General features: G+C 35.5%; 1 protein-coding gene across 3 annotated transcripts in view; it reads left to right on the top strand.

The window, feature by feature from the left end:
* Positions 1–13,272, top strand: part of COL12A1 (collagen type XII alpha 1 chain) — a 175,574-nt gene extending 162,302 nt beyond the window's left edge. For 2 of the 3 annotated variants that reach the window (XM_073675570.1, XM_073675573.1), the window contains 8 exons: positions 2,231–2,284; positions 2,527–2,598; positions 4,835–4,870; positions 5,188–5,254; positions 7,475–7,663; positions 7,846–7,923; positions 9,773–9,943; positions 12,301–13,272. In XM_073675570.1, coding sequence (XP_073531671.1) covers positions 2,231–2,284; positions 2,527–2,598; positions 4,835–4,870; positions 5,188–5,254; positions 7,475–7,663; positions 7,846–7,923; positions 9,773–9,943; positions 12,301–12,461 — 828 coding nt within the window. In that variant the 3' untranslated portion in view covers positions 12,462–13,272. Of the gene's footprint in view, positions 1–2,230; positions 2,285–2,526; positions 2,599–4,834; positions 4,871–5,187; positions 5,255–7,474; positions 7,664–7,845; positions 7,924–9,772; positions 9,944–11,139 lie in introns of all 3 variants that reach the window. The other variant, XM_073675572.1, reaches the window with a different exon arrangement.
* Positions 13,273–13,541: the final 269 nt, after the last annotated feature.

Here is a 13,541-nt window from a genome sequence, read left to right as displayed (position 1 = left end):
CATTACTCTTATCGCATTCTACTGATAGAAAACATTATTTTATTCATTTTCAGAGATTTTATTATGCTGTGTGGGCAGCTAACAATTTTATTTATTATAGTGGTTTGCTATGCTGGGTCTCTGAAAGTTATTTGTTGCCAAATATAATTTTCATCCTAGCTGGCTTTAGACATTCAGTTTTTACCAGTGGATCCAAACAAATTCAAAGATTGGGGTTGGGAAACTGGAAAGCCCAAAATGGTGCATTTTTGACTTTTCAGAACTTTTGTTTACCCTTAGATAAGCAATCCCAGTGATGTCTGAGAGCTACTTGTCTTCCTTTATTCATGTAATATACATATAAGTAAGACAGAAGTTTGCCAATAGTGAATCCTCAGATGATAACTGACTGCTCACATCTACTTGGTGTTTATAGACTGGTTTAATAATGGATCCATAGTATGCAAAGTCTTATTATAGTGTATCAGAGTAACTAATTCTTTGGAAATGTGATGTATTATAAAGTAATATTTGTTTTTTTTACACTAACAGATTAGGTTATAGCATCTTAACTGGATGCCATAACAGTAACATAGTTTTTAAGGTTGAAGGAAGACTTAGTCCATCTAGTTCAACCAAAAGCCTAACATGTTGATCCAGAGGAAGGCAAAAAAAACCCATGTGGCAAACACTAAGCTCCACATTGGGGAAAAAACTTCCTTCCGGACTCCACATACGGCAATCAGACTAATTCCCTGGATCCACGCCCTATCAAGGAATCTAGTATATATAACCTGTAATATTATACTTTTCAAGAAAGGCATCCATGCCCTTCTTACATTTTAGTAGTGAATCACTCATTACAACATCATGCGGCAGAGAGTTCCATAGTCTCACTGCTCTTACAGTAAAGAATCTGCGTCTGTGATTATGATTAAACCTTCTTTCCTCCAGACGTAGAAGATGCCCCCTTGTCCCCGTCTCAGGCCTCAGAGTAAAAAGATCAGTAGAAAGCCCTTTGTACTGTCCCCTCATATACTTGTACATAGTAATAAAATTACCCCTAAGCTTTCGTTTTTCCAAACTAAATAACCCCAAGTGTAATAACCTGTCTTGGTATTGTAGACCCCCCAGTCCTCTAATAACCTTGGTCGCTCTTCTCTGCACCTGCTGTAGTTCAGCTATGTCTTTCTTATACACCGGAGACCAGAACTGTACACAGTATTCTAAGTGTGGTCGCACTAGTGACTTGTATAAAGGTAAAATTATGTTTGTACAATTTTGAAACCAAAGGTGCCCACACATGCTAGACTGCTGTCAATTCAAAGCTTATTTGGCAGACAACTATATCTCTCATCTGCCTATACACATGCATATTTTTGAATGGATAGAGGAAAACATGCAACTGCCAAATGCCTCTGGCAGCGGTCTATATCTGGTGGGAAAAGAAGGATCTGAAATTTAAATTGCCTGTTTTTCTCCATCATAATCGATTAGCGGAAGAAGTCAGTTGCTCTCTTCAATGTGTTCCTTTAACATTAATATGCAAATTGCCTCTTCAGAAAACAAGAGGACTAGAACTCTAGCTCTTCCTACTGGAAGTAGCAATCTTAAAAGTCAATATCGACCCTTTAACGAGCCTTGTCACATGACTTAGGATAAAAGCCCAACCATTTAACATTAATGTAATGTGTATCCAGTCATTTTTGTTTGCATTGTTTTCAACAAAAATTAACCTTCATGGTATATCTTCTATCATGATTCTAAGCTTTGTCAGAGTGTTTTAATCTTATAAATGAGTAATAAAAAGAGTTGCAAAAGTTAAAAAAAGGGTCTGTTTTTTAGCCAGAAACAGTGACACATATGTGTCTGCGCAACTCCATTAAGTAGATGATGCTGAACTGCAATACCTGGCACAGCCCATGACAAGACATAAAAAAAATCTTGAACAACCCCTTTAAGTTGAAGCCATTACGCTTATTAAACATTAGGTCAGCAAGTAAGGGAAAAATATGCATTATGTTAAAAGCTCATGCAAGAGTGAGGCGTACAGTGCAAAGTGATGTCACATTTTGCCATCTCAAGCTATTTTTTTCATTTTTTTGTTCCCTTTTACAACACATTCTTAAGTACAATACAAACAGTGATCAACATGTGATGGATTTCCATTTAGTAGATGTAATGTAGATTTCCTTTACATTGCATTTTTACATCTTTATCTAACAGAATTTTTTTTTGTTTTCTTAATTAGGGTTTTACTGGCAAGGATGGGCCTGTCGGACCCAGAGGTCCACCTGGGCCAGTGGTAAGTGGTATAACGTCACACAATTCTACCAGATTGTACAATGCTAGAGTATTACCTCCTCCTTACACACTTCGAATGCCATTGTGGCAGCTGAATTACACTGTAGAGTGAAAGCATCTGCTGGTGCAAGAAATATGATCAAGCAGGCTGCTCATGTGGAAGACCCGTGACAATTCCGTTTATAAAGATATGATAATATTTTCAGTAGCAACCTGTATCAAATGTGCCATCTTACTTTGCAGGGAGCACCAGGAGTTCAGGGAGCACCAGGTCCAAGTGGAATGCCCGGAAAACAAGGAGATAATGGTTTACCCGTAAGCAAAAAAAATTTCTGCTGATTGAGAACAAATATCAGATCTTATTTTGTAGCTTAATAAACATCTTAATGGAAAGCCAAACTTTTGGAAGTATAATTCTTTGGTACATCATTTTAACAGTTGCAGTAGTTGATTGTTGGAATTTGAGGTAATCATTTTCCATTTGAAACGGCACCAAAATCATCTGCCAAAATATATAGTTTTATGCTGTGTAAATACTAAGAGCTAGATCAGCACATTTACTAAAATGTGCCGGAGTTTCATTGCTGCCTCCTTCCTTAAATTATATGTCATTTAGAATAAGTGATATCCAATCTCTTGTGGACAATTTTCCCTTGGTGTAATAACTAAAATGAGACGGTGGTTAATGAGACATCAGTTTTGGTAAAAAAAAAAAGTGCTTCACAGGAAGAAACAATATTTTGATATAATTTATAATGATTTTTTTTTAACTGAATAGGTCATAGTGAAGCTTGTCAATTTGAGTTTACTCACAGATAAAAGCTCAGTAATTTTCCCCAACTTTTGATGTACAAGAATGATGGCATATTCTTGTTGTGAGTTTTTAGATTTCTTGAATCTTGTGTACAATTCTATGATTTGCAGTAGAAGATGACAGTGTTGATTTTGTTGGAGAAAGTGACCTGCTTTTATTTAAGGCTGGTTTTACACTTCGTTTTTGCCCTGTGTTTAGTATTTTCACTAGGAATGCTCACTGCATTTATTCCAAACATGTCTGTACTGTTACATTAGCCTAACAAAGGCTAAAAGAGTATGTTTGGGGCATTTGTCAGGCCAGTGTATGTCAGCGTAAGTGGAAGCATCAAATACAGAGTAGACTACGCTGTTTCATATACAGAATCCTGTAAAAATATCCAATAAATGGATATTATAATCTTTGGGTGAAAGAACGCAGTGTATACCATGTGTCAAAAGCATCCGATTATCTATTCTTAATGAGATTTTCAATAAGTTTTCATAATGTATCTGTTTAATGGATGCCAATGGATGATGAATGCATTCAATGTATGCCTAACAATGACATCTATTTCCATAGGCGATTATTGCATTCGTTTATTAGATACATGAAAAAAAAGTTTTGAAAAGCACATGACATATCTGTTAGTAGGCTGCTTTTACAGGCTATGGAAGACGGATGCCACTGTTAGGTATTCCTCACAGCCTTTGTTTAACGTATAAATTGGTAAACTTCCCTGGCATATAAATTAAATGGAAGCTAAAAATGTGAACAAAGCCTAAGCAGAGTAGACTACACCCATGAGTAAAGGATTTCAAGTTGGAACTAAAGCTAACTTAAAAGCTAGTAGATTGTGAAAGGAGATTGTATCCGAAAAGAAAGGGTGCTTGTGTTGTCACATTAAAGCTGAAATATTGGGAAGTCGAAAGCCTTTAAACATAAAAGCTCATCCTACTTTTCGGATAAAAGATCAGAGAGACTTCACCGTATTAAAGATTTTATTTGTGTTACTGGATTGAACCATGCAGGGAATACTCTGTGTGGAGGCGAGAGGATAAAATAAGCCACTCTCTACTATTCTTCAGATAGAAATATGCTGCCAAGTATTATGTGGGGAGATGGCATTGTTGTTCAAAAATGTATTGACTTTGATGTTCACTACTGGTTTTAATTATTGTGGTATATTAAATTCTTGCGAACATTGGCATGCCAGGATAAAAGGGTAACATCAAATTAATAAGGGTGGTTTGCAGATGTTTCTGTGTTTCAGTTTAAAGGTTGATTATTCAGCATTTATCAAATAGGAAAGTAGACATGATGGAATAATTGAGGGATTAATGCGAATGAACATGAGTTTTATGGTCGGCATTTAACTTAATCAGTTTAAATAATGGCTGTGATGGCCAGAAGGCATGTCCTAATATCACATAGCTCCAACCTGCTGATTCACTGTTTCATGACCTGTACACATTATACTGGAGTGCACAAATACTTGCTCCATTTTTCAATAAATCTGTTAGCTTACTCTATAGCAGATAAAAATCTGTCTGCTTGGGGTCAACTTTAATGAAAGCAAATATAGTAGATTTATTGGTGGGCATTTTATCAGCAGCTGTTAATAACCTCTAAAGATCTGGATAAAGCAAAATTACACCAGTTAGTAAAAAATAAGTGAGGTGCCTGGATAAAAAACAATATATATATATAAACTTTTATTTATTTCAGTAAGTATAATCGAGTGCAATTTCTTCACAGGGTCCTTCAGGACAGAAAGGAGACAAGGGTGAAAGGGTAAGTAAATAGATTGAATATATGTATCAGTCTTGCACTACTTCCTAGGTGCTTGGTTACTAAAGATGATATTTGCATGTTAGAAATGGGCCATGTTGTATTTGGCTGATTTTAGGCTCTTCTGAGGGGTTGTCTAATGGGGAAGCAGTTTGCTTGCATAGGGTACATTTGGTCTAAAATATTTACTCTCAGCCAAACTCAACTATCAAAACTTCTCCCATTGACTAGTATCTTTTACTTACTGTATAGTATTGCTAAGTTTAATATACAGTATCTGCTTTATATGCATTATCTGATTATTGCTTTTTGACTTGAAGGGCGATATGGCTTCCCAGAATATGATGAGGTCGGTTGCACGACAAGTTTGTGAACAGATGATAAACAGTAAGTTCACACAATTACCTTGTTCATAGTTAGTTACAATTTAGAATTTTTGGCATTGATAGGTATGAATGAATATAATAGCCCCTAGTTCCCTTAAAGACCGCTGTACTATGTGAAACGTGTTCGGGAGCTATTGTATACATTTTTGAACAGTAGTACTAAGACTAATACAATATATAATACAATAGCCAGAGCTAGAAATTTACATCAGACTGGTCTTCTGTATGAAGCTGCTGGTTTAAGCAGATTAGAAGTGCCTTAAAGGATCATGTTTATGACTTGTCAATAGAGAACGTAGCAATTCTGTTTAGGAGTCCATCAGGCCATCTGTCTATTCACACTCATTAGGACCGCCCACTGGACCCTTAAGCTGAGAATAAACAGGTTTAAATGAAAAGCATTCTAATTATACAGAATCTTTTTTTTCTTTAGTACATCCATTACATATGAATTGTTTGACCATTGCATGATACCAATGTATTACTCACACTATATAAGAACTATATATTATACATTATATATTATTATATTAGTGATCATTCCCTTACTAAAGGACAGTTGTTATTGAGCAAAGTATTTTTCCCTTAATTTTGTTTCTTTAAAGGGTATTTTCAAGTTGTTTCTTGAGCAGCACACAACTGTGCTGTCTCCTCACAGTCCCCTTACCTCCTGGTTTCGGACAGGGCGGGCACTCCTCTTTGAGTCACAGCTTGGTGAAACTTGAACTTTAGTATTAGTAGAACTGTAAAGCTCAGCACAAGTTCTGCTGTAACACATTCAGACAGGTGTTTGTTCTGGTTTGTGTGTGCTGTTTTTACTATATTTACAGCACGGTGGCCAGTAGTTAGCACTGCAGCCTTGCAGCACTGGGGTCCTGGGTTCAAATCCCACCAAGGACAACATCTGCAAGGAGTTTGTATGTTCTCCCTGTGTTTGTGTGGGTTTCCTCCGGGTTCTTCGGTTTCCTCCTACACTCCAAAGACATACTGATAGGGGATGTAGATTGTTAGCCCCAATGGGGCCAGTGACAATAATGTCTGTAAATTGTCTGAATTGTAAAACGCTGCAGAATATGTTGGCACTATATAAATAAAAAGATTATTATTATTACACACAGACATAACAGGGCATCTTTTCAGAAAAGAGTGAGGTAAGCAGCTAACTGCTCTATAGAAATCAGTGGGCTGGAAAGAAGGGGCTGGTATGTTAGAAGTATGTTAGGAGTCAACCTCTTTCCTGGAATGTAACTACTGAACACTTTATTCCTGGGTCTGGAGGCCATGGAAAAGAGCATTACACTATAAAAGATAAAAGCTCTCATTGAAGGAGAAAGACAGCAGATGGCATGAAAATAAGCAAGTTTGCAATTAACTTGCTTTTCTGACTGTTTAAAGCAATTAAAACATCTCATGCTACAACGAAGTTAACCCATTGAAAATCATGATGCATTTATCCACTACTTCTATGTTTGCAAATTTTGACATCTGGAGATGTGCACACATAAGTTTGTCAATAAAGGGTTGTGTGATTAGTATTACTATTTTAAAGTCATTTGCAACATAATATTAAATTGGCCATTGATATGTATTATATTTTGCTGAATTCATTAAAATGTTTAAGTATGCAATTTGAAATACTGCAAATTTTGAAAATTCAAGAATCAAAGATGCAGAACTCATATATTCAGTAAGAAGACTTTTTCTTACTGATCTCTGTGCTATATAATTATCCCTTTCCACTTTTCTGCATAGCTCAACAGGTATATGCTGCATTATGGAACTTGATACTAAGAAAGCAAATAAGATTTCTTTTTGTGTTAACAGTAGACTGTCAAGATTATTGACTAATGATTACTTTCCTGCAACACCGCAAGACTTTCAGTGCCAGAAAGTCTGAATGAAAGCTTAAGACAGATAAGCACTAGGCCCACCTAGCCTGCCAAATATCCCTCTGAGTAATATCCCAGACTACGCTTTGTACCATGCCTACCTAAATGTTTTCATTATAGTTTTCTTCAGGGAGTGCTCTGCTCACATGCTCTCAGAACACCTACATTATACATTTGTAAATACACAAAGTCTGCTGATGTTTGATTTTTAGCTTCTAAGCATTATTTCCAAGAGATCCCAGTGTTTCAAACTAAGTTATGCTTTATTGGAAAAGTAAAACATGAGCCAAAAGTCACTGCTTACAACTGATGTTACATTTTTATTTTTTTAGATCAAATGAGCAGATTCAATCAAATGCTGAACCAGATTCCAAATGACTATTATTCCAATCGTAATCAACCAGGACCTCCAGGTCCACCAGGCCCACCAGGCAATGCTGGATCGAGAGGAGAACCTGGATCTTCTGGCAGTTCTGGATTCCCAGGAACACCTGGTCTTCAAGGACCACCTGGAGAAAGAGGTGGGTTTATATGTGAAATTAAAGTTCTTCATTGTTACATACATTTTTATCATTCTAAAAAACTAAAAAAAGGTCTATTTTTTGTGAAAATATTACTATGGTTAAGAAAACATATAACGATAGCTGAAATGTCAACATTGCAGAAAACACAGTCATTCTTTCTCCTTGCACACCTTGTTTAGGCTTACCAGGAGAAAAGGGAGAGAGAGGCAACCCTGGAATTGGATCTCAAGGACCCAGAGGGCTTTCCGGACCTCCAGGTTGGTATATATGCTGTATACAGTTTTTTCATTTAGGGGCATTATGATACTAACTGCCCTGGTTAAATACAAAGATAGGGTACTTTAGGTTACAAAATATCTTCTAAAACATAAATATTTTCCCCAATCTAAGATATTTAATTTCTTTTCATCATTACTTTAGTCTAAAATGACCATTTACGCAAAATAATAACATCCACTGATAAAAAAAAATCCTATTATAGTAAAATCAAGCCTTCTTATAAGGTTTTTCAAATATTGCACCGTTTATACACTATGATGTTACAAAAACGATGGCCGGGGAAAAATAGAGAATGTATGTCCAACAATATTGGTAGGATCATAATGTAACATCACTGCTAGGGAGAGCTAATATGTAGTAAGTTGGTGCAAATGGTCTATGTTAGGGGATAATGGGGGAGTTCTGACTCAAATGTTTTCTGGAGCAGTGAACAGAGAAGATGAAGTATGTTCTAAAAACTTTTCTGTTTTACTGCTCTGTATATTAGGTGAACTTTCAACCTTTAATTGACTTACTTTAGCCCCTATAGTGGAGTTTTGGAAATTAGTTATTCATTTTCTTTTTAAAGCACCACTCAAGCATTTTTTCTATTGTAGCTCTGGAGTGGTGCTTCTAATATAAGTACACCTCACTACTTATTCATCTTCTATCGCCGCTGCACCTGCCGGTCTCCGGCAGTTTGTGACCTGCCAAATTGCTCCAGTATTTGTTTGAGCAAGCTGGAGGTTACCTTTCAATGCTAGTCTATGAGATCCTCATTCTGGCTCTCGTAGACTTGCATTGAGAGCTTGGGACCATTACTCTTGACTTCTGGCTAGCCGGTCCAAAAATGGCGACTTGGGACCATAGCAGTGCCGATAAAAAGTCAAGATGGTGGCGGGTAAGTATATGACTAGGGTCAGGGACCTTAGATTAGAAGCACCACTCCAGCACTGAAAAAAAATAAAATACTGGAGTGGTGCTTTAGCCTGTTTTCTCCTAGTTAGCGTAAATCAAATAAAACTTGTTTAAAAATGAATATTATATGTATTATTTGCTTGCAAATTAAAAATTTGGCTACAGGTGTAATAGTCGATGAAAGCAACTATTCAACTTTGTGGAGAAAGATTTGTATTGTTAATCCTAAATCCACATTTCCTATCATGCTATTATGATGTTACAGGATGAAATACTGGATTACAAATAGTCCTACAATCCAAATTTGCAGCGCTCTAATCTGTTCCTCACCATATTGACTGATTGTAGGCTGGAGACTTGGCTCCAGAAACAGTTTTTTGGTTGTTTCTGTATTTTATTCTCTAGTTGAAACATGATTTTTTCATTACAACATGTACAAGCTTGCAACTATTTTATCCTCACTTGGTTCAAGATTTACATTTTAGCTTACCATAATAATGATTGCTCCAAAAACAACATTACTTCATCTGTCCCTGGGCCACAGAGTAGCATAGTTGATGCACTTCTAAATTTTAATTGAAATTCAGTGCTTTCAAATGTAGTAGTTTCCCCGGAGGTTATTATTACATCTTAGCGGTGGAAACAAACCTGAGAATTCACTGATATTGTTAAATCAATTGTATCTTGCCAATTCATATTTTACACAAAATAGGCAGTGTATATGTTACACGCATTGCAAAGCTTAGAGAATCATAGTCAGCAACCTTAATTTTTGGTTCCTTCATTAGAAACATATGTCAAATTTAATTTTTTTGTCTTTACATTGTACTCATGTCTAGACAGTTTGTGAGCCAAATGTATTATTAGTTGTGCTTTAAAACAATAGAAAACAAACCTCAAATGGTTTTATATTTCTTTCTTCAAAATCAGGACCACCAGGTGACTCTAGGACAGGACCACCAGGATCTCAAGGCTCTTCAGGGCCACCAGGTCCTCCTGGTCGCCCAGGTAACCATGGCGTAAGAGGTCCAACAGGTCCAACTGGCTACTGTGATGCATCGCTATGTGCAAGCATTCCTTACAACGGTCAAGGATATCCAGGTACGCAAGCAAATATATAATTTCAGTACTTTCTATAAGCTAATATTCCTGTAAAAAAATTAATGCTATTTTTACTAACATGGTTAAAACAAGAATATGTATTTCTGTTCTAATCTGCAAAGTCTTCCATAATTGTCTGCTTATAAGCATAAAAGAATATTCATACAACTGTTAAGAACGTGTACATTATCCCTGAACTACTAGGATAATTCAGTTCATAAATATCTGCCAAAAATTACATATTTCATTTTAGATTAAATATGTAATATACACTGTAAAATATACACTGCATCTGGTGTTCTAGGAATACAGTAGACTGTACTGTAAATCCGAAACAAAATCTAGTTTATGATTTTATTCTCCAGGGTATTATCACTTAAAGGGAAATGTTGCCACTTAATGTTGAAGCAGCATAATGTAAGCGAAGAGGCCCTGATTCCAGCAATGTATCGCTTACTGGTCTGCTTAAAGTAGTTTTGATGAAATCACTGTTTTATCACCAGGTGATTATCACTGGTAAACCTGCTGCCAAACAGTCCTCCATGTTCATGAGCTCTGTGTAACCCCGCCCCTACCACAGATTGGCAGCTTTGTGCCTATGCATAGTGTACACAGCTGTCAATCAGTGGTGTGGGCGGGGTTATACAGAGCTTAGCATTCAGAGAACTGGTAGATCTTCAGCAGAAAAAGCAATGATTTTATCAAAACTACAGCAAACAGCCCAGTAAGTGACACATAGCTGGACTCAGGATCTCTGTCTCTATATTATGCTGCTCTCAGAAGCAAAATCTTGATGACTGATTCTTTTTAACAAATAATAGAATAAATACTGTAGAACCTTTTACCCCAGATTAACATCCATTTAACAGAATGCATACTTACATACTCCATGGACTCTATAGTTTTTATTTTTGACCATCAGCTAGGCAATTCCTGGTCAGATGTCATCGCCCATTGGGTTGCAGGGCCCATGGCTATTCGAGCAAAACTGATTATAGGTCTCAAAAAATAATTAAGACATTTTCATTTTTTTAACTGTTCATAGAGAAATGCCTGAAACCAATAAAATTAAACTACACAGGAGATAAAAAAGTGGACAATAATAGATTGTACAGTCTGTAGCAATGTATAGGAGGAAGACAATGTATTTTCATCTCTTACTTTTAAATACTAACCTCATCTTTGACCTGTTTCAGGTTCCGGCTAACACATTTTCTAAGCCTCCAGTGCTGCTTACAGTTTGAATTCATGAAAATCCTGTTTCTGAGATGTTTGCGCACGTACTTAATCTGAAATGATTCTTTTGGGAAATTTCACCATGGATATAGCTAATGACCTATACTGCCATCATTTAAAAGGGAAACTGTTCTTTATACTAACAGCATTCCAATGGGATCCAAGACAGCGATGTGAACTTACAAAGTCTGTTTGCTTTCTGTAGTGAAAAAGTCATGTCAAATATATGAAAGACATAGGGCCTCAGTTACACAAGAGGTCATTATAACTACTAACTACTGTATCTGAGGTAACCCTATATAGAGAGATTTAACATAAGGAAATAGAAATGATGTATGTAAATAATAAACTAATTGTGGCTTGTAAATGATTTGTATGGGATCATATCCACTAAAATCAGTTAACATTTTTTTACCATGAGCTAATACATTAAAGCCTGCTGCTTGCTGTCTGCTAGAATAACCATTGACCCCCTAATCCTTTATGAACTTTACAATGTTATTCCTTATCAGGCACAGATCTAGTGTATGCTTTTATCATAATATATACCATTATTTATTATGTCATATTAGGGCAAGTCACAAAACAATTCTCATTAAATTATTACAGGTATAACAATCTGAAAGATATATCATGGCACAATGTATACCTTTCAGTAAAATCTCTGATCTTTTTAATAACCCTGAACTGATTTATAGTACACTGATTTTAACTGGTGCATAATTCTAATAGTTTTAACTGTTTAACATTTCTAATATTGTTAATTGTCCATATGATATATATATGCATATATTTATATCTATAGATATATGTATATATATAGATATATAGGTATATATATATCTATATAGATATATACATATACCTATCTATATATAGATAGATATATGTATTTATGTATGTATCCATACATATAAATATATATATTTACATGCATATATATACATATACAACGTACATACATAAATATGTATGTGAATTGTACATATATATATATATGCATATATAAAGTCTGACAATTAACTACCCTAAACAATCAAAGCCAAATTATATTTACTGTTCCTTTGAATCAATGTTATAAGATAATTGTCTTGTTCAATCGGACAAATATTTTCAACTAGAACCTTATCAACCTGAAAGTGGAGCCGTTGAGCCTGACAATCAACCTTACGTAGTCCCAATGCCGCAAGAAAGATCAGAGGATGAGGACTATGACCATCATGAATATGCTGAACATATGCGGTGGAGAAGATCCTTAAGAAAGAATGTAGAGAAATCATAAATAGTTTTGTATTTTGTTTACTATGTGTGTCATTCACTTCTGACCTTGATCGGCAGATACATGCAAAGTAAGCAGATTGGATATTTCCACAAGTCACTTCAGGATACTTCAGTCATGAAATGCACTTACATATATGTACACAAGCCATTTTCTGTGAGTGCTACAGCAAGTAGATCTCATCATATGAACCACATGCGGCTTCTTGTCTGATGCTCTCTATAATTGCGTGTAAAATAGGTTGTGCTTGCAGTGTCGATTGCCTAATGTGTGAATAAAGATGATAATTTTATTGCAATGTTACATAGTACAAACCAAAACCAGGAACAAACTTCCAAGCAGCTTTGTGTCTGAACAATGTTGCATGTACCCTACATAAAACCATATTTCTACCCAAGAAGCCATACCATCTGTTCCGTCATTAGCCCTCCCATCCAAAGCCTGGGATATAATGCTTTTATACTCTGCCTACCTTTAAGCATCCAGAAAACTTTTTACATAGCTAAATATACTGTGCCCATTAGGTTCAGGATTATATTGTAGACACATTAACAGTTACATTTATGTCAACTTGCAGTCGATCCTGCAGAAAATGAAATTGCATATATGTACTATATATTTAGTATGGACAATTTTCAGAATATAATGTTCTCAAAGTTTCTTAGTTTCTTAGTTCTCAAAGCAGTTTGAAGACTATGAAAATAGATTTGCTATTTCAAGATTTTTAACTGCAAATTGTGAATTTCACTGCCTTATATTTTTATTTATTTCTGAAAAAAAGAGGCGTTTTTTCAATAAAACTACTGAAAAGAGATACATTTGTTTCCAATGTGTTATTTTATAAAAAAAAATACAATTTATACTCAGAATTATTTAAACATCATAGATCATTTATGAGTTCTGTCCATGAATAGAATATTTAGTAACACTCCCTATAAATGAGGTGCCAATGACCTTGCATGTTGTTATATAATTTATGGTATTATGTTGAATGAATATGTACACTGCCCATCCTGTCCATAGGTGTGGTGAAGCTTCTCCTTTCTCTCCGTCACATAAGTGTTACATTCACCACTTACTCTA

Source organism: Phyllobates terribilis, unplaced genomic scaffold, assembly GCF_046119375.1.
Source record: "Phyllobates terribilis strain yellow unplaced genomic scaffold, ASM4611937v1 Scaffold_3__8_contigs__length_932513732, whole genome shotgun sequence".
Classification (NCBI taxonomy): Eukaryota; Metazoa; Chordata; class Amphibia; order Anura; family Dendrobatidae; genus Phyllobates; species Phyllobates terribilis.
This window is presented reverse-complemented; position numbering and strand designations above follow the sequence as displayed.